The 20688-nt window shown below is 48.5% G+C and overlaps 4 protein-coding genes across 4 annotated transcripts; 2 read left to right on the top strand and 2 right to left on the bottom strand.

The window, feature by feature from the left end:
- Positions 1–1755: 1755 nt before the first annotated feature.
- On the bottom strand, positions 1756–3461 carry J7337_005918 (uncharacterized protein; the record flags this gene model as incomplete). The annotated part of the gene is made up of 4 exons (XM_044823589.1): positions 1756–2092; positions 2143–2251; positions 2312–2588; positions 2640–3461. The coding sequence occupies 4 exons, from the start codon at positions 3459–3461 to the stop codon at positions 1756–1758; spliced, it is 1545 nt and encodes a 514-aa protein (XP_044682080.1).
- A 2578-nt stretch (positions 3462–6039) lies between these two features.
- On the top strand, positions 6040–7709 carry J7337_005917 (uncharacterized protein; the record flags this gene model as incomplete). The annotated part of the gene is made up of 3 exons (XM_044823588.1): positions 6040–6057; positions 6195–6780; positions 6829–7709. The coding sequence occupies 3 exons, from the start codon at positions 6040–6042 to the stop codon at positions 7707–7709; spliced, it is 1485 nt and encodes a 494-aa protein (XP_044682079.1).
- A 1354-nt stretch (positions 7710–9063) lies between these two features.
- On the top strand, positions 9064–15809 carry ATG2 (autophagy- protein 2; the record flags this gene model as incomplete). The annotated part of the gene is made up of 3 exons (XM_044823587.1): positions 9064–9237; positions 9302–15742; positions 15792–15809. The coding sequence occupies 3 exons, from the start codon at positions 9064–9066 to the stop codon at positions 15807–15809; spliced, it is 6633 nt and encodes a 2210-aa protein (XP_044682078.1).
- Positions 15810–16375: 566 nt separating this feature from the next.
- On the bottom strand, positions 16376–17393 carry J7337_005915 (uncharacterized protein; the record flags this gene model as incomplete). The annotated part of the gene is made up of 2 exons (XM_044823586.1): positions 16376–17298; positions 17348–17393. The coding sequence occupies 2 exons, from the start codon at positions 17391–17393 to the stop codon at positions 16376–16378; spliced, it is 969 nt and encodes a 322-aa protein (XP_044682077.1).
- Between the last annotated feature and the right edge of the window lie 3295 nt (positions 17394–20688).

Raw genomic sequence — 20688 nt, 5'->3', positions numbered from 1 at the left:
CCCGACTCGGAGTGCACACGGATTCCTGACGTGGCCCGTTGGGGCTCATATCAAGCCCACGGATCAAGATAAGGATCCGGCATGAAAGACCTTTTACAACAATTCGGCAGAATTTTTGAATAACCAGCCGATATAGGTGAAACTCAACAAGCACTTTAGCGGCCTAAAACACAGATATCCAATGAACTAGGCTGTTGGTATAGCTTGTTAATTTCAAAATCAGGGGGTCTGATAATAAAGGTCGACTGCAGACGGCGGGAATAAATAGAATCAAGCTGACTGCCATGTCATTTAAATCAAGGTCAAAGAGTCGGAAGCTTTACCAGCCTGACTCTGGATTCTATATCAAGCTGTTTATATGGATAGCGCCATGGTAGCAAGAACATTACTCGGGCTCTGCTGCGTAATACACATGAATCAATTATATAGAAGACGGACACTCTCTATACAACCTCTGAAAGGGCCCTTCTTTTCCAATCGGAGCCAGTCGAGTGCGCCACTGAAAGTGTTGTTTGGGTTGGTAACACAAGCACAAGCATGATCTGTGTTGAGTTGAGTTGTCTCCTTGAGTCCTTGACATTACACCGTGGCTAGATCTATCAAGACTCATCACGCTTGTCTTGACATAGCTGACATTAGACCGACGATATATAAATGGAATTTGGAATCCAAGTTTGGCCTTTTTGGTGTACTTGATAAGCCATTGGATACTCTAGTATTCGATTCTTTGCTCTCTAACGACACCTCAACCGACTCTCTTCATAATTTTCGATTATTAATGGAGAAGTAACCGCTATTCTGCACGTCCCTTTCCTTCAATCAGCTTTCTTGGATGAGCAATGTATATAAGATCACTTTCTGACATCTTTGGCTTGACGATACTAATTTCAGGCTTTTCAAAGAACGGAGAGGAATATTCAGGGGGTAGGATCGCCAGACTGAGATCGAAGTTTTGGTTGTTTTGCGAGGATGGCATGGTCAAGCCCTTTGCGTTAAAAAAAGATACTATTTCATACTGTTTCCCCAGTTTCTGATCAACTTAATGGCAAAGCTTCTGTAAACGTATTCGTTACCAAAGCTTGATATAATTCTAGTCTGGCCTTTGCGTCCTTCTCCTAGGCATCAATCGTCCACAACGAACGGCACCTGCAATAGAAATCATTTTATACTTGAAGTAGATCCAGCGAATTCAGTTGCGGCGCACCTCGGCAACTCTTATAACAACGCAGAAAATGCGAGGGCCGGTTTCATGGTCCAACTGCCTTTGATACACGGCCTATCTACTCATATGGCAAGTTTGAAAACACTTTTGCAAATGGAATTCGGATGTATAGCAGATGCAATAGACTCGAAAGTAGTTCAACTTGTTAAGAAGATCACGTTCAGCCACCATGGGAGGACGTGGCTTCAAAAAGTTAGACAGCAGGTTCCTAACGAGCAACTTTGTGAAAACCAGTACCTCAACACATTTGTCGATTTTAGGTTGGCAGGCGACGATAACGAATACTGAAACACACAAGAAGAAAGTCAAGTGCTTCTACTTTAGATGTATTGATGCAACATTGCAAGCACCCATTGCGAAACGACTACGAAGTTTGCTCGCGGCCTACCTCTAACGTTGCGTTAAGGCAGCCTACCTAGTAAGTGATTCGTTATCACAGGTCCTTCGTTTTGACAAGAAGAAATAAATTCCCGGATATTTTCCAATAATACATGGTGTAAACTATAACCACCTTGAAACACTGCACCGTAGTCTTACAACATAGCCTTGGGGAAGTTCCTCATGGCCTGTCTCACACCAAGATCTGCCAACACTTCCTCGGCGCCACCAAGAATGGCATCGAACTTGTATGTTCGGTGGAACATCTCGATGAACTTGCCCATACCAGTTTGGGTAATACCACGGCCACCCCAGATCTGCACGGACTCGTCGGCAACTTCGTGGGCAGCACGAGTGGCGCTCATCTTGAGCAGACCAATGGGGCCGGCAAGGTGCTGTGCTTGTTGTGAGTAGGGCATATGGCACATTTGGTAGGTGACAGTTTCGAGCCATGACTGGTTGGCTTCGATTAGTGCGATCATCTTTGCCAGTCTGGACGGCATTAGCGATTGAGGAAATATGCAGAGTTTAGGAGAACTTACTTCTGGCGAATGACAGGTTGGTCAATGAGTGACTTGCCGAACACTTGGCGTTGGTTACTCCACTTAAGACACTCCTCAATGATGGATCGTGACAGACGAAGACTTCCGCCTATTGTAGAGGTTAGTTCTGATCTTAATGGTTATACCATAGCTGGGAGGTAGCACTTACAAACCATGTACCATCGTTCGTGGTTGAAGTTGCTCAGAATGACCTGGATGCCCTTGTTCTCCTTGCCCAACATGTTCTCAGCGGGGACCTTGACGTTATCGAATGTGACGAAAGCTGTACCAGCTGTTGTAGAGTAAGAGGTCTTGATCTGCTTGGTCTCGACACCCTCGCCACGCTCGATAAGGAAGACACTCAAGCCCTTGTCGGTTCGGGCACCTGTAACGAAGTAATCGCACCACACACCGTTGGTGATCCACTTCTTGGTACCGTTGATAATCTAGTTTGTGTGAGCGCCTGATCTTTGATCTTCAAGTAGCAATTGACTTACATAGTGCTTGCCATCGGGTGTCTTCTCAGCAGTTGTGCGCAATCCAGCGACATCTGAACCGGCGAAGGCCTCGGTGATGGCGAGACAGATCTTCTTCTTGCCGCTGAAGACCTCGTTGGCAATCTTGTTCTTCCATGCCTCGTCGCGTGCAAAGTTGAGGACCGCTGTCAGTCCAATAGTCATACCTGCCATGTTTCCATCGGCGAAACCTCGAGCCATAGCTCGCGCGAGCTCCTGTGCCACGATCAAATCATGGAAGTAGTCGAACTCCTCACCCTTGACGGCGCCTCCCATGAGGTCAACACCGTGAAGATGCTTTCCAGGTCCGATACGCATGTGCAAGATGCCCAGCTCACTCATGCGATCAATCATCTTCTGGCTAATGTATCGTCCAGTCGCCTCGCACTCCTGCGCCTCCGCGTAAAGCTCACTATCGACGAACTCTCGGAGCTTGCGCTGCAATCGCCTGTGGCTATCCTTGTAGTAGGGCGAACGGAAGGGCTCTGCAAGCCATAGGGGCTCGGCGTAGGGGACCTTGCTGAGGTCACCAGGCTGTGGGGTAATAACTTGAGGCTTCTCGCCCTCGATGGTGCCAACAGCGAGGTCCTTGTACTTTGTGAGAACCTCATGTCGGTGGAGATTGTAGAAAGCGGTGGTCGCATCTTGACCGGCGACTTGTTTTAGGACAGTCTCACCACCGGGATGAGCGTCGACAAAATCTGTGAGATCGTAGACTGTGCTATCGATGATGCACCAGAGGGACTCGTCGGTTGTATGGGAGCGGACCTCCTCGCGGGAGAATGTATCTGAAGGAGAGCTCATGGCTGTGACTTGGGATATCAGAGGGAGACGATGTATCGCAAGAGTATAAAAGAAAAGAACAGGTGAGAAACAAAGCTGAAGCTGAATGGGTGGAATTTGGCTTGCTTTAGCTGTTCCCAAGCCCCCAGACACAGTAGACAGACACACACTAAAACTACCCCAGACGATGATGAATGACCTTGAACCTCGGCACCGACTAAGTGGGCCTGTTGTGATGAAATACAAAGTCTCCCATTGGCTTCAGCGGCTTCACTTCCATTTTGTGGGGGCGGGGCCGACGCATTTGCACATGATGGAATGACCTGAATCTTGACCAAGAAAGAAAAAAGCTGAGACATGGATAGAGGGTCAACCGTCAGTCAATGGAGTTGAGTCTTTCCTCGGTAATAAAGCCCCATAATCCCTTTAAGCGAGGTCTCTACCCGCGGCTTGTTAAAAGGGCCATCGCCGTCCTTCTCTCGGATGGCCTGATTTTATGGGGTTGAGCTTCATTGGGCTTCATCAAACAAGGAGCCTGGGAGCTGTCGTTAACCAACACTACTTAGGATCTGCTTGATCATTAGATGATTCCCTGCAAGAAATCATGAAAAGACTATACATGTTCCGCTCATCTGATTTCACTCCTGATTGGCTATAAGGCAACAAAGGTAAAGCACTCTAGAGACTGAAATTGCACTAAGGATAGCTAAGGTAGCCAGGTATCGAGGAAGACGATCTTCAACATCTAGTATGAGCGATGCCCCAAGACTCACTCATTGATCAGCTTCTAGTAGTACTTACTCTGTTGCTCAGATGAGTGACACTGAGAACAGCATGTTAATAATCGTTCCAAGAACTGTACCGTTATTTACGGTCTGTCTGATGTGCTGACTCTGCTCATTACAAGCCGCCCATCTCCATCCTTCAAAACTAGTTGTCGCTATAGGACCTTGTCACTCCTTCTCATTACTCAAGCAAGCCAGACTATCATTGAGAATCACATTACATGTGTTCCTTTCACTCTTTCGTAAGCTCTGTGGCTCTTAGCTCAACCTGTACCAGAGGCTATTGGTTTTTGGGCATGGTGGCCTGTCAGTCTCGTGGGCTTGTGGATAAATCCTCGGAGGTCTTACTTTCTAGAATGCATCCATCTTGCGATAGTGTCAACACTTCATAGATAGATGCCCAAATACGAGGCAGGCAATCAAGTTTCTTTACTTTTGCGGCGAATTGCGTTAGTCATGGCCCCACGCCGCTAGGTAGAAGCCGATAAAGATAGAACTTGAGGTTGCCTCAGAATCTTTTCCTCTGAGCCTGAATGTATTCTTTTTTATGTTCCAGGCTCGCTCTTTGAAGAGCACTGCGATCTTCCCTCTTTCATCCTGCTCTATATCACTCGTACTCTCGATTCTTAATCAAGTACCTATCAGTCAAGTCAGTCTTAGTTCTCACCCCTCGTTTTCTCTTATCACTTTGCCTCGCTCTTACATGACCCTACTTGCGCTCACCTCAAACCCTCTGAACCGTTTTTTTTGCAACCGCCGTTTCTTTGAGCTAGTCTGGCTTGGCAAACGGGAGGATCCACGATTTGAATCTGGATCTGCACAGGCCTTTTGAGGGGCATCTTGGTTCTATATCAAAGCCACGGCTCTTGTCCTATCCCCATGTTCCCATGAGCAGCAGTTGAGAGCCGCCATTGGCTTGATTATTTGCGGGCTTTTCTTTGTGTATCTCCCATTCTCAGTTTATTACTCTTTTTCGAACCCCGGACCTGCATCCGTGACAGCCATGTCCATGTCCGCCTCACTTTGGTCTTTTACATACTGCCGAGCCTCCTTATCAAAGAGGTTGCTCCAATGGCGATGTGAATAAGTCGAGTTTAAAGCTCATACTAAAGCAACGAGGCGTGCATGGCGGCGTCGCCCCTTGCGCCCGCTTCTCATCGGTTTCGCCAGTTGACACCGGGGTTTTGTCCTTGTTGATGTTTCGCGATTGGCTCTTCTACGTTATCTGAAGTTCGCAAGCCGCTCAGGTTGCCGCAACTATCTCCAACTAGGTCATTGGCTAGAAATTGCCTTGATCTAAACGTCGTGGGAGCTAACACACCCGAGACACCACACAGTCATTCCCTCCCTCCATTGCGCTGTGGATATATTTCCCTCGTGATCGTCATCGTCACGGTATCTAGCCTGCTACGAGTTGTCATCTATTCTCAGGGAACTTTGGTGGCCAAGAGCCATTCTTGCCAGACATGACTTTGGCACCTGGTGACCTCCTTGTCAACCGTTGAGGCTTATATCCCTCCGTTTTGGGCTACACCTGTATTCCCCGCCCTATCATACCCTTATATCTCCCTATCTCGATCCTTTTTTCCTACTGGAAGTCCAGTTATCCTTCTTTTACCATTGCACTACACCCATTCCCAAAAGCATATCTTTCGACCATACATCTTGAATATCTCAGCATGGATGCTTACTCGATATGTTGCACTAGTCCTGCCGCTAGGCACACATCCAAAATCTACCAGGATCTCTGGTCTACCCGTCCACATACTCGTGTTGGGTATGATCAAGATAAGATCTTGACGAAATTTGTCACCATGGATAGTTTGAAACAGGTATGTACAAAATTTGCACCAAACTGGCCGTTGTTAAATGTCTCATATTGCACGCCACTTATGGCCATTCAATGGTGACGTTTTCATTCTCAGCCTCTTACACACTGGGAAGTCAATGCTGATTAACAAGCCTACAGCGTTGGAGTGGTGATCAGACCTCAAAACCACATATTGGTATAGTCGGTGCTGGTCTCGCTGGCCTTCGATGTGCAGATATTCTCATTCAGAATGGCTTCAAAGTCACTATCATTGAGGCTAGGAATCGAGTTGGTGGCCGCTTGCATCAAGAGGTCCTTCCAAATGGTCACTTGGCTGATGTCGGTCCCAATTGGATCCATGGAACCAACGATAATCCAATGCTAGATCTGGCCAAGCAAACGAATACTGCCATCAGCGACTGGGATTCAACGTCTTGTGTCTTTGACGAGTCTGGCGAGCTCTTGTCCCTCAAGGATGGTGAAAAATACTCCACTATCATGTGGGATATTATCCAGGACGCCTTCAAGCACTCCAACAGCAACTCGTCTGATATCGATTCGAAAGAAAGTCTTCACGACTTCTTTGTCCAGAAGGTTACGGAGAGGGTACCTGATACTGAAGCCGACCATGAAAGGAGACGAAGCATTGTCATGCAAATATCTGAGATGTGGGGCGCTTTTATCGGCAGTCCTGTCTATAGACAAAGCCTGAAGTTCTTTTGGTTAGAAGAGTGTATAGAAGGAGGTATGTTGAAACCCAACTTCATGAAAACAATCGTCTAACTCGAACCAGAGAATCTATTTTGTGCCGGCACATACAAGAAGGTTCTTGATGAAGTTGCGAAGCCTGCTCTCGGGGGAGCCGAGATCAAGTTCCAGACCAAGGTAGACAGAATATCATATCGATCAAATCCTGAGGACAAGGCCAAGGTCACAACAGAAGGCGGCCAGACACTTGAGTTTGACGAGATTGTTGTCACCGCACCCCTTGGCTGGCTAAAACAAAACCTCGACGCTTTTGAGCCTGCGCTACCTGCTCGGATGACCAAGGCAATTAATGCCATCGGCTATGGATGCCTTGAAAAGGTCTACATCAACTTTCCCAAGCCTTACTGGCTCGGTAAAGAAGGTGACGACCGAAAAGCAGAGGGCTTTGTACAGTGGCTCTCACCAAATTATGTTCCTGATCTGAACCCAAGACGATGGAATCAAGAGGTCGTGGAACTTGCCAGTCTGGACCCGGAGGTTTCACATCCAACTCTTCTCTTCTACACATACGGCGAGCAGTCGCAGTATATTACGAGCAAGCTATTGAAGATATCGGATCCCCAGAAGAAGGACGAGTTCCTCCTCAACTTCTTCAAGCCATATTACTCACGGCTTCCGCATTACTCGGAGAGTAACCCTGATTGCAAGCCGTCTGGCTTTATGGCTACGGATTGGCTTCACGATGAACTTTCGGGATTTGGAAGCTATAGTAATTTTCAGGTTGGTTTGGAAGAGGGTGATGGTGATATCCGGACAATGCGAGAGGGTTTGCCGGATCATGGATTGTGGCTGGCAGGCGAGCACACTGCGCCGTTTGTTGGTCTAGGCACGGCGACTGGAGCCTACTGGAGCGGTGAGGCTGTTGGTAAGAGAATAGCGGAGGCTTATTACGGACGATCCAAGTAAGTAAGGGCCTTTTGAAGATTTGATGGATTCTTCAGTGAGAAGAGGACACCGTCAATCGTTTGTGGTTAGAGTAGCAATAGACAAGATGCCTAAAGCGGCCGTTAGAGAAACCTTGGCAAGGATATGCGCGTGATAAGCAGTGAATATGTCGTTGTCTCAGGCTATCAAAGGGGCTGCATAGAGATCGACGATGCATTTGTTTGAGGTGAAGTTGCAGCGGCCTTGACTCACCCGATTTACCTAAAACAGCAAAGGCAATCTTTCGCAACAAATCGTGTCAGAGCAAACCACGTCACAGTTGACCAAGACACTGGTTGATTGTGGTATCCATGACGCGGGCAGCACACAATGTTATTGATGGAGCCGACCTTATCGATTGGGCTCCCCAAATTACAGTACAGTAGAGGTTGCGCGAGTCGTATCACCCACTAAAAGCGCAATTCACGGGTCAAATGACGCCCCAACGAGATGTCCTCGGGAGATACATCGTGGACCAGCTGCTTTGGTGCACCGCTCGAAACGATCCTTGAAATCGAGTCACGAGCCTCATGTGTTAGTGTTTTAGCGCCTCGAGGGTCGATAGACAGGCTAGAGGAGGAAAGAAAACACAGGACCTTGACTCTAGATGACAAAAAGGCTTAGGTAATGTAGCCTACACTTAGGATAGCTTTTACTGAGTTTATTTTGACACCCTGTATTGAGGTTCGCTGTTTTCTTGCCCCCGAGGGACAGGGTCCTTTCCAGGCCTTCTACCAACTGTAGCTCGTATGGATTTGGTAGTAGAAGGTCCACTGGAGGTTTATCTCCCCCACTCGCCCGCGCGTTGCCGTCTCAGCCATGGTCCATGCCCATGCAAGCCGTGACTGTGTGACGCTGTCTGTGACGGTGACCCGACTCTTTGGGAAGTATGCCTCGACCGACCTTACCTTACCTTACCTTACTTTTATTACTGTTCTTTTCTTTAACTCAACTTAAGTTTGTATCGACCAAACCTTTTCAGCCTCGTTACTGCCTTACCTTTAACTTAGCCACGATTCACATACAAACCTAATCAGTTTATCCGATCTCACAGCGAATTTCTTCTCCTCTTACAGCTTCTTCTCATGGCCTTGTCCCATTTCCTCTGAACATGTTCTACGGCCCCGCATCTGGCCGGGGTCCTCAAGCTACCGACTGATAGACGCCGACGTAGGCCTCTGCCTAGTAGACAGCAGCGATACTCTATCGATAACTTACACCATTTCGATTGTCGATATTCATCTGTCGTCTTCTATCATCCTCCCCTCTCGGGCTGCGTGGGCAGTCATCGCCACTCCGCCCATCGACTCGATCGCATCCCGCGAACGACGACATCATGGCGACCCTCTTCCAGTCTTTCCGGAGCTCCTCTATGCCGAAGAGGTTGCTACGATATGCCCTTTCTCGACTGGAACTTCTCGATGCCGAGGCCCTCGATATTGATAATTTAGATTTGGCGATAGGAAGGAATACAGTCCTCGAATTTCGCGATGTCGGGATCAGGCTCAAGGTAGGTTTAATGACTGCATCAATCAACAGCTTAGAAGATCATGGTCACTGATGCTTCGCCATAGAAACTCAATAAGCTGCTGCAGCTTCCTGACACATTCAGATTGCAAAAAGCCAAGGTTTTGCTTCTGCGAGTCACAATCCCGATGGACTTTTACACAAGCCCTATAATAGTCGAGGTCGACGGTGTCGATATTGCGCTGCAAGTCATAGGAGCGGAACCCAAACCGGCTCGTTCATCAGGCACAAGAACACCCGAAGAGACCACCGCAGTACCGAACACTGTGGACCTTGCACAATCATTCCTTGAAACACAGCCACGATCAGAGCGAAGGAAACTTGAGGATGCTTTGGCCGCCGAAACCCAGGATCTTGGCGCTTCCATCGCCATGAGCGATGATGGCAGTGAAGACGATCTGGCATACGGAACTGGCCAAGCCCTTTCTCTCCCAGCGTTTTTGGCCGACTTTTTGCAGGGCATTGTCGACCGAACGCAGGTAAGGATAAAGGGTGTTAATTTTCAGCTTCACGTTGAAGTGCCTGTTGAACCGAACACCACTACGACTGAGTTGGTGTCATTCCAAGTCGCACTCGAGGGTATCGATGTCGAAGGTGTTACCACTACCTCTGATAACGCTGACGGGTCTCCCACCATCGTACCAAAGGAGGGCAAGCGTCATGTTTCATTGTCAAACGTACGGGCGTACCTCATTTCAGAAGCAAACGTCTTTTCTGCATTGGCGCGATCACCTTCAGTCACTTCGCCATCACTTGCTTCTTCTCCAGCTATGACCAGAAATCCACCGTCACGCCAGACTACTACACTTTCATTAAGCAGCCTTCACGAAGAATCCGTGAGATCATCGCAGGGAAGCATACGATCAGAGGCGCAAGAATCTTCACCACGGCCAGCTTTTCCACAAGCAGAACCCTTGGTTCTTTCACAACACAGCATCGATCAACGACTTGCGGACTCACAGCAGAGTCTTAAGTCCGATGATTCTTTGACTAGCTCACAGCAGAGCCTTAGAGACGAATACTCAATCGATCAAGAGTCTCCAGAGCACGAGCATTCTCTCGGTGACAGTGAGGACGCACTTGGAATACCATACGAATTCTCAAGCCCTCAGGATGATGATGATGGAGAAGATAGCCCTGTGACCCCCCGGGCATCGATGTATCACGATTTCAGTAATAGTCCCAATGACGAACCTGTATTTCACTCAACCTTTCTTCCTGGAGAACACGGCTCTCATTCAACTGCGCTGGAGAATGAGAGGCCCCAGTGGACTGTCGCAGACAGGGAAGCCAGGTCCGCACCTACACTCGAGACGCCAGCGACAGAAGGTAATTTGGAAGCTTCAAGGAGGGACGTTTCGAATGAGCACCTCAGTCGAACTTCTTCAAGTGAGAGCTTTGGTGCGAGATCGGCTGAAGACCTGGCACAGTCTCATATGTACACACACGAAGAAGCAGAGAGCATGTACATGAGCGCTTTCTCGCAGACTAACGCTCAATCGGCGGCCTTTTCGCTACCGGTTCCTTCTCATGGACATACACCCTCGCCGAAACCCCAAGATGACTTGACCGAAGAGGTGGAACAACTTTATGAGCCAGCTAAACCTGTTGAACCAGTCGAGGCGGCAGTTACCCCACCTACAACGGCGCATACACCTGTGGCAGACGAAGAAACTGAGTCGGACACTATAGATGCAAAGTCCGACATGCCAGAAACGATTCCTCCGATACCAGATGTCAAGCCTCCAAGCCCAGAGTTAGAAGAGGCTCCAGCCACTGTACCGTTGGAACAAGAGTCAAAGCCTTTTATTCCCGGTGCTTGGGAAGATGACGACGACGATGATGACCCTTCAGCAAGTGCCATAGTACCATCCACTACCTTGAGACACTCAATGTATCGGAAAGATGATCCCTCAATAACACGGGATGCCTCAGATAGCGAATCTTCAGAGCCTGCATTTTCAAGGGCTTGCCTCACTGATGCTGATCCAGAGAATCCTAGTACTCCTACCAGACAACAGGAAGGTGCTGCTACTCCCAAGGGACCAACGCGTCTGGTTAAGGAGATTCTAAATCTGAAAACCATCTCGATATATATCCCATCACAGCACCAGCATCTGCATGTTCAGCCTGCATCGCCGGAATCTGTAGCTCAGCTCTCGCAGTCAATGGGACGGTCTACATACCCTCAGGCTCCAGGTGCCTTTTCAATGCATGGCGGGGCTTCCATGCAACAAAACAAGCCAGCACCAGGAGCTTCGAAAATTGACGAAACACTCGAAGTGAACCTGTCGCCCATGAATCTTACATTCGACGCCTCATTGGGTTTCTTACTAGCGATGGTTGTTGGGAAGCTGTTGGATGCTATAAGAGACAAGAACGCGCCCTCTTCTGAGAGCACGAAGCAGGAGACAAGTTCAAAGAAGATGCCCAACCTCACAATAACATTGGAGGAGATCAAAATCGACTTCATCAATCGCTTGGGAGGGATCTCGGATACAGCTGAGCGTTACATGGACCTGGATCCATCGCCATTTTTCGACCAGGAAGTTTTGCTCAACACAACCTTGCAAAACTTGGTTATATCCATTTCCGAGACTGAGGTATCAACACCGCCAGTCATTAAGGGTAAATTGGCGACGCAGCCAGCTATTCTGACCAAGATTGACTTGCAGAGGTTTCGCTTCGGGTATGCAAATGGCGACATCATCTCCTTCGACAAGGGCAAGCCCATGAGTGCATCAGTTAGGGAAACATTTCTATCGGCAGGTTCTGATATTGGAATCGAAATCCTTCAATCAGGTGGCAAAACCAAGATAGACGTCCAGACTCTACCGCTCGTTTTCCAACTTGATCTGCGACGGCTTGACGAGACTTTTAGCTGGTTCGGTGGCCTTAGTAGCTTCCTTAATATGAGTGCTTCGATGGCTTCGAGTCCTGCACCAACCCCCAAACCAGCTGCTCCTACACCAAATCCTAGAGGGGTTCGATTCGATACTCCAGTTGATCCGAATGACAAATCCATGGCATCGCAGAATAAGATTAACGTGCGCATTGGAGGCTCTTATGTGGAGCTCATCGGAAAAGACTGCAGTATGCTGGTAGAAACCAGTTCCATTAAGGCTGTGAGCCGTGACGAGGTTATAGGATTGGGTTGCGGCATGATCAGAATAACAGGGCCATACTTGAAGGACTCGACGGCAAATCCTCCTATCAATACGGAGATCATCACAGTTCGAGTCGAGTTCTTGACAACCCCCAACGATTCAGATCTCGAGAAACTCCTTGAGTTAATCATCCCTTCAAAGCATCAATTCGATGGCGATAATGACGAGATCATGGTTGATACTTTGCTACGTCAGCGAAGGAAGGGGTCCGTATTGAGACTGTCAGTCGATGGCGTGAATGTTCGCGTTCAAAATATGTCCCAGCTCTCAGTTCTACCCAACCTTGGTGAGGAAGTTGCAAAGCTTTCTACCGTCGCAAAATACTTGCCTGAAGATGACCGACCAGGCTTATTGACCTTAACAAAAGTCCAAAAGGTTGCGCTGAGTTTAGACTTTGGTGGCAAGCTTGGCCACCTCGGTGCGGACATCAAAGATCTTCACGTAGGTCATATCACAGTCCCTTCACTTGTTGCCATAGCTATACATGATCTTGCTGTGAAGAGAAACAGGTCAGAAGAGCTGGTTAGCACGGCAACATATGGAGCCAAGGAAATCTCCCTTCGTGGCCCAGTCTTGATGGCACGGATGATTGGTGACGAGATTGAGCCGGTTATTAAGCTGAAGATGCAAGATCTTTGCATCGAGTACCGCGTCCCTACGATCATGGATATTCTCGAACTTGGAGAAGACGCCACACCCCAAGATTTTGAGGCCAGTCTTGCTGCCTCGGTAGCAAACCTTGGTGACCACGCGCATCATGCTTTAACTGGACAGCCTGGCTCTCCGGGTGAGAAGAGCAAGGGTGGAAATCCTATGACCCTGGATATTGGCTTCCGAGATTGCCTTTTGGGCCTTAACCCGCTGGGTCAGCCCTCAAAGATGGTGATCGCTCTCACAGATGCTCATCTTGTCGCCGTGTTACCCAAAGACGTGGAGACCAATGCTGTCTTCACCATCAACAAGTCATCCATCTTGCTGATCAACGACATTGCCGAAGTTGCAACAAGTGAACTTCCTGCCACCCAAAGACCTCGCGCCTCATCTTCAACATCTCGTCAGGTAGCGGATATGTGCGCCAGAGGTTATGTGGACATTTGCTACATCTCATCCGCAAAGCTTGTAGTCGATGTGAAGGAACTCGATGATGGAGAAAAGCAACTTTGTGTTGAGCTCAAGGATGACCTCCTTGTTCTGGAAACATGCGCCGATTCAACACAAACTCTGATCTCTTTGGCCAATGCGTTAAAACCACCAACTCCCCCGAGTAAGGAGAATAAGTATCTTACAGATGTGGTCCCCATGCAGGATCTGCTCGCTTCTATCTCAGCGGAAGCTTTCGGTAGGCCCGAGGGAGAGTACGATTTTGACCAAGACTTCGCTGGTGCTCAAGAGATGGCTGGGAGCGATTCTGAGGCCGACTTTAATACAGACAGCCCGCTGCAAGTCCAGTCCCAATTTTATGACGAGGAGCCAGTCGCCGAGGAGCTTTTCGACGCCACGAGTAGCTCTATCATCTCACATGGGTCGCATCGCTCTGGCCCCCAGATGAAAGATACTAACGAGGGTGTACTACTGACCGGGTTTGGCTCAGCAAGCCAGCAAACAGTCGACTCTGGTGATCTTGTGATCCAGGAAGACTACTATGGTAGCGGCACTTTAAAGGACAGCAAAGCCAAGATCTGGAATTCGAAGAAGAACAGCTACGATCGGGCTCCCAGCGACTTGGTGGAGCGCAGTCCTGTCAAGGTAACTGTTCGAGATGTCCATGTTATATGGAACCTCTTTGACGGCTATGACTGGGTTCACACACGAGATGTCATAACGAAGGCAGTTCAGGACGTTGAAGCCAAAGCATACGAACGACAAGCCCGTGCTGGCCAAGTCCAGGTCTATGAGGAAGAGCTAGAGGATGAAGAGGCCATCGGAGACTTTCTATTTAATTCTATTTACATCGGCATCCCAGCAAACCGTGATCCCCAAGAACTGTCTCGAGCTATCAATGAAGGCCTGAACGACAATGCAACAGAAACTGAATCGGTTGCAACCACAGCTTTCACTTCTGCCACCAACAGGACAGCACGTGCTCGTCAGCCAAAGTCGAAGCGACTTAAGCTCAAACGCAGCAAGCATCACAAGATCACCTTTGAGTTGCGAGGTGTTGATGCAGATTTGTTCGTTTTCCCACCAAATTCTGGGGAAACTCTCAACAGCATAGATATCCGCATTAACAACCTGGACATTTTCGACCACGTCCCAACTTCAACATGGAAGAAGTTTGCAACCTATGACCAGGATATGGGAGAGCGAGAAATGGGCACCAGCATGGTTCATCTTGAACTGCTCAACGTCAAGCCACAGCCCTCACTCGAGGCGTCCGAGATTGTGCTAAGAGCGACCTTACTCCCTTTGAGGCTGCATGTGGATCAAGATGCCCTTGATTTCATCACCCGATTTTTCGAGTTCAAGGATGACCAGGTGCCGGTTCATACGTCAAAAAGTGATGTGCCCTTCCTTCAGAGAGCTGAGGTCAACAACGTGGCAGTGAAGCTCGATTTCAAGCCCAAGCGAGTCGACTATGCTGGTCTCCGTTCTGGCCACACCACTGAATTCATGAACTTCATCGTTCTCGAAGAGGCGAGAATGGTTCTGCGGCATGTCATCATCTATGGTATTTCGGGTTTTGAGAAGCTTGGCAAGACCCTCAACGATATCTGGATGCCTGATGTCAAGGCAAACCAACTTCCTGGTATTCTTGCTGGTCTGGCACCTGTCCGTTCCCTTGTCAACGTGGGCAGCGGTTTCAGAGACCTTGTTGAGGTGCCCATCCGCGAATACAAGAAGGACGGACGTGTGATTCGCAGTATATCGAAGGGTGCCACAGCCTTCGCTCGCACAACCGGTACCGAACTGGTTAAGTTGGGTGCCAAGCTCGCTGTTGGTACACAATACGCATTACAAGGTGCTGAGGGCATGCTTGCAGACCCTCAACAAGCCTACGAGGGCTGGGACGAGGATGACATGGACCCTGAAGAACAGAGACAAATCTCTCTCTATGCAGATCAACCTACGGGCGTCATCTCGGGTATTCGCGGCGGATACCGATCTCTTGCTAGAGATGTGAATCTCGTGCGTGATGCCATCATTGCAGTTCCCGGCGAGGTCATGGAGAGCTCTTCAGCTACTGGCGCCGCAAAGGCTGTGCTAAAGCGAGCACCAACGATCATTTTCAGACCTGCTGTCGGTGTCACTCGAGCAATCGGACAGACTCTAATGGGAGCCACCAACTCGATTGATCCCAACAACAGACGAAGGATTGAGGAGGTAAGTCAATACGGGTTCATGTCAACGAGCTTGACTAACAAACTGCCAGAAATACAAACGATACTAAGTCGCTTCGTCGGCTCGGTCAACTTACCTAAAACACGATACGAATGTGGGCAACATATTATGGCGCAATGATATTGAGATACCAATCACATCGGAGTATCATAGGTGTCTTTGATCTTCCATGTCCTTTCCACCTTCATCTCGATGTTTTCCCCATCCATTCTGCATATAACGGTGCTCGGACCAAAGGCATATTTTGTTCTTTAAGAAAGAGAGGCATGTATCTGCATGCACTCGTCTGTGATAGATCGGTAAAAACAGGACATGCATTTAGATGCACAGCATAGACCCTGGAGAGGACAGGCATGCGTCGACTGATTTTTCTTTTCACATTTAGCTAGGAGTTGGATTATTCTTACTTGGAGGGTTCTTTGTCTTATGGATGTTTCCTATTGTTGGGACTGGGTCTGATACTATAGATACCTGTAACAGAATGAAAGAGTGGATTACCCAAAGCCTGCTGTTTATATTCTGCATCCAACACCTCTGAAACCTCCAGTTCATTCGCATGAACTACTATCTAGCCACAAACGCCGTGCTCATAATACTATCGCTGCCCCAAACTCCTTAAAAGCCATCATCAGGGACTCCCTTCTCTTTCTCCAACTCTTTTCTGACACGGTTCGCATCAACCCACCACTTGTGACTCTGGTCCTTACCCGTCCACTCACCCTTCTCATTAATCTCATCCCAAGGTTTAGGACTCAAGATGTAGTGAATGTTCTTGACGCTCTCGTCCCTCCAAATAGCATCATGGACTCCTCTCCACCGTAGCGTCTTGAGCGCGTTATAAATGTACGGCAAAGGAACCCATCGCTCACGATACAAGTCCGAGAGAAGTGACTGGTCTGCAAAATCCATGTTGGCGGCGTCGGCCTCCATATGCGCCAAAATCTGCGCATAGAGGCCCTGAGAAGGATTGACAACCTGCAAGCCACCATTCATAAAGCCCAAGGGTCCGACTGACGGATCAGCAGCCTCAGTTTGCGCGGTATCGGGATTCGAGTGTTGTGAGGTAAATGCACAATTCTCAGGAATCCAGTCCTTTGGATAGTGAGGCTTCTTGAGGGGATTACATACGCAGGCATGACCGGCTGCAAAGACACGCTTACTGACGGTCTTATCACCAGTCTCAGCAATCGAGGGAGGGTCCAGCTCGAAATCCATCAGCTCGTCCATATTGCGCAAAACAAGCATGTCCGAGTCGAGCTGGACGACGCGCTCATATTCGGTTAAGGAGAAAGGCGCGAGCTTGCTCCAACAATCGTAGAACCGCGGGTCGTTGGAGTAATCCTTGCCTTCAGTTGGTAGCAAGTATGGAATGTGCTGGGTGGCAATGCCACGAGCACGGAGAGCTGCGTGACCTTCGGGGGGGAATGAATCGGTATATAATGCCACAAGAGGGTACTGAGATTTGGCCGCGCGGAGAGAATGTTCGAGGGTGAGAAGACCAGGCAAGTAGTCTAGGTTCGTGATGAGACTCGTCCAGACTGAGATTGTACGTTAGAACTTGCGCTACGCATGGTTCGGCCTCTTTACCTTTGGGCGAGTCGACAGCTCGTTTCCGAGATTCTGAGTCTGCCATCTTGAGAAACCTGAAGATTTGTCCTGGAAAGGTCTGTTGTTGTGTATTTCCTCCAAGCGATATCGCAAGAGTTAAGTTAGTTGAAGCGGTGGGAGGGGCAATAGCAGAATCAAAAATTGATAAGCAACAGTATATTCTCCTTTTGAAACCGAAAGAGACACTGATTTTCAATGAAAGGGTGAAAAAACTAGATTTTTTGGAGTTTTCTCTACTTAGAAGTCATATTCTTCCACTCTTGTACACAAAAAGGCGCATATCATGAGCCGTCGATGTCCAAATTTAGATGCTGTACCTGACGATGGCGGGGCATTTCTGGGGTTCTTCAGTGACGCCATTGACGATCTGGCATGTAGCCTCGATTGGAGGAGAAAATGTAGAATCACAGATCCTGCAAATAATCAGGAACCAGAGTCAACAGTTCCATGAAACTAATATCATCATATCTTCACTTGAAGGATGTAGTTCTTGTCGTTTTCATCAGATCTGTACAGAGTTTCGCCTATGCAAAGCAGATGCAAGGAGCAAAGTTTGAATCTAATCAATCAATCAATCCACGTTGCATGGGTAGCCCAAGCTGCCAGGTCTTGATCAACCCTCGGATACTTTCATCATACCCTGTGGGGTCCAGTGCCATCATGCTGTGCACAGCTCATGAGCTTCAGATATGACTCTTCCGTACTTTATCTTCCGAATCGGACATCATGTCCGTCAATGTTCTTCTTCTTGAACCGTTCTTCCTGAACCTTCGGCTAGAAGCCGAGGTCCTAGACTACAATGACTAGGTATGGACCGAGACCAAGTGAGCTGCCATATGTCCGATGAATGTCCTATGTCGGCCTGCCATGATCATTGAAGGCAATAAGTTCTTGGCTGTTACGATCCCTACTGAAGCAATCACAGGCTTCAAGTTAGCCTGCAATTAGGTCCATCGATGTCCTCCACCAACACAAGATAAGCCCTCCAGTAGATGTCCAGAGATTGATAGACTGCAGCTCCGTAGCTGTTCGACATCGAGGGACTGATATCGTATCCCGGCAACCTCTAGTTGTTATCTTATATTTGGGTTCATGGCAGTCCTGACATTGACAACCAAAGACAAAGTTTCAAGATAACACAAAGGTGCATCGTGATAGACATACAGCCACAGATTGATTGGCAGATTTTGTTTCTGTTCAAGATATGATACTGAGTCTATTTTTGTTGAGCGTCGTCATGACTTCCTGGTATCAGCCCCTGAATCAACTCGTAATCGTGTATCTTGAAGAACGGGAGGAAATCCGATCGCCTCTGTTTTTTTCGGTCAAGCACATGGCGGTGTCAAGGTCACCGCCATCCATGATGAACTAGGGGCCCTAGCTCTTACGGTGAGAACAAGGTGAGGACGATTTGAAGGCTGGCCCCGTTCAACAATTTTTGTTGACCAGCGCCGCCATAATTCCAACAATAGCAATCGCCCCCTGGTTTAAGCCCCTAACTGTGGTCTAGGTTCTAGCTCTGTCTCATTTGATTTGGCTCGAGAATTCCTTCTGGAATCCGAACTGTGCAACTGAAATCAGCCGCCAGCGCAGCTCAACAATCTCAGACGCGCGCGAATCCCAATATTCACACGGTCTTCAGTTTATGCACGGGTCAGCCCAGGACCCATGAGCAAGATCCAGTCTTGGTCTCGACTGTGCTTGCTCTTGGCCCTGATCAGTTCTTGACCTTGTGACTTCCAGATCTTTCATCTGATAACATTGAACGCCGAATCTCTGACGTCGGAGGTTTTCCGTGCTCTGAGCCGAGGCAATTCAAAATCTCAATTCGCAAGAAAGGGATCAAGTATGGAGTAATTGCCGGTAGAAAGCCCAATCCAGGTGTAGGAAACAGGGCCATCTGTTTACGGAGTCCGCTCTGTCTCCCCGGCCCAAGGGGGACTTCCGACCTTTGAGCAACCGACCGAGTTGGCGGGTTTCTAGAAGTGGACCAGGAGACGTTCACTGACAGCTTTGGGGGTGTCACGGGTCCTCTCCCGCTCTTCAGGCCTTGCTCAATGCCGCGCTGCCATACATACGTATTTACACCTATCCCATGCCACTCTAAGCAGCTTTGAGCTGCATGATCGGCGTGATCTATATACGTAGTCAGAAACACAAAGTGGAAAGAAGTCAGTGGCTGGTTTCATTTCAAGAGGTTGTAATGATATCGTGGCCAGATTGAGTTAAGACAGGCTCTTTCGTAATCGGGTTCGAACTGGACAGCAGAACGATCGACGAGTAACAATAAGAGGCGTCTTCAAAACAGTGTATCCAGTACAGCTGGCTTCTGACCGCCCTGTTAATGCTAGAGCAACAATTGGTTCAAAGAATGGCGATCTTGAGAGCGACAGGCACAATCCACGTGCGTCAGATCAGAGTCCCCTGCCGAGACTCGTCAGCAGCCATTGGCATTTGTTGGTTGTAGGCGAAAGGTTGAGTGTAAGGCGGGGGGGCTTAAAGCGGCGTTGTTCTGTTCTATAGACCCTTGTCCCACCTAAAGTTACAGCATCTAGCCAGAGTACGTAGCTTCAAGCTCAACGAGTTCCACTCACGGATCTGTTTCGTTGTAGTGATGGTTTTGGAGGCTGTGAAGATGGTGCCATGCTGATTCTTCCGGCGGCACATTGCGACACTCTTTGCATAGCATTGGTATGCATTGCACACAGTATCCAAAGGTCTCGTAAGTTGACGCCACTGTTCCTCTGATCTGATACTGTTATCTCTTGATAGAACACAGAGCCAGGCACAGGGTAACTTTGTGATTGACACCTTTAACTGGTTGCCTCAACCTCAACTCTGCTCTCTTAATGTTTTCGGGCTTAGCAAGCTATGGTTCGATGAAAAACAAGTGATCGAGCTGGAAATCGACCTGGAGAAGCCCTGTAGTTGCCTCTTTTTTAGCCCGGGGAAGGACCATGGACCCAGTCTCTCAGCAGAACGAAAGCTGGGGATGGCTACCTATGGTGAGGTTGATGAGGAATCAGTAACGTAGTGATACATACCCCTTACGAGCTGGCCCGTACGGTGAATGCTAAGTACTGTACTGTAGTAGCCTGCGCTGTTTCAAGGCAGTTGATTGGATCTCAACATGTGTTTGATGATGTGCCACTTGCATGAGGGACCTTGTTTGCACTGGGCGGCATTCGGTATTTCGTCGCCGAGTCGGGAATTGCCATGTTATTATGGTATGGTCACTGCTTCGCATCCTTGGTGATTTTGGTGCTGCTGCTGCCGATATTCATTTGTTTGTTTGCAACGAAACGGAAGAGATATATTTA

The sequence above is a fragment of the Fusarium musae genome, chromosome 4 (genome assembly GCF_019915245.1).
Source record: "Fusarium musae strain F31 chromosome 4, whole genome shotgun sequence".
NCBI lineage: Eukaryota > Fungi > Ascomycota > Sordariomycetes > Hypocreales > Nectriaceae > Fusarium > Fusarium musae.
This window is presented reverse-complemented; position numbering and strand designations above follow the sequence as displayed.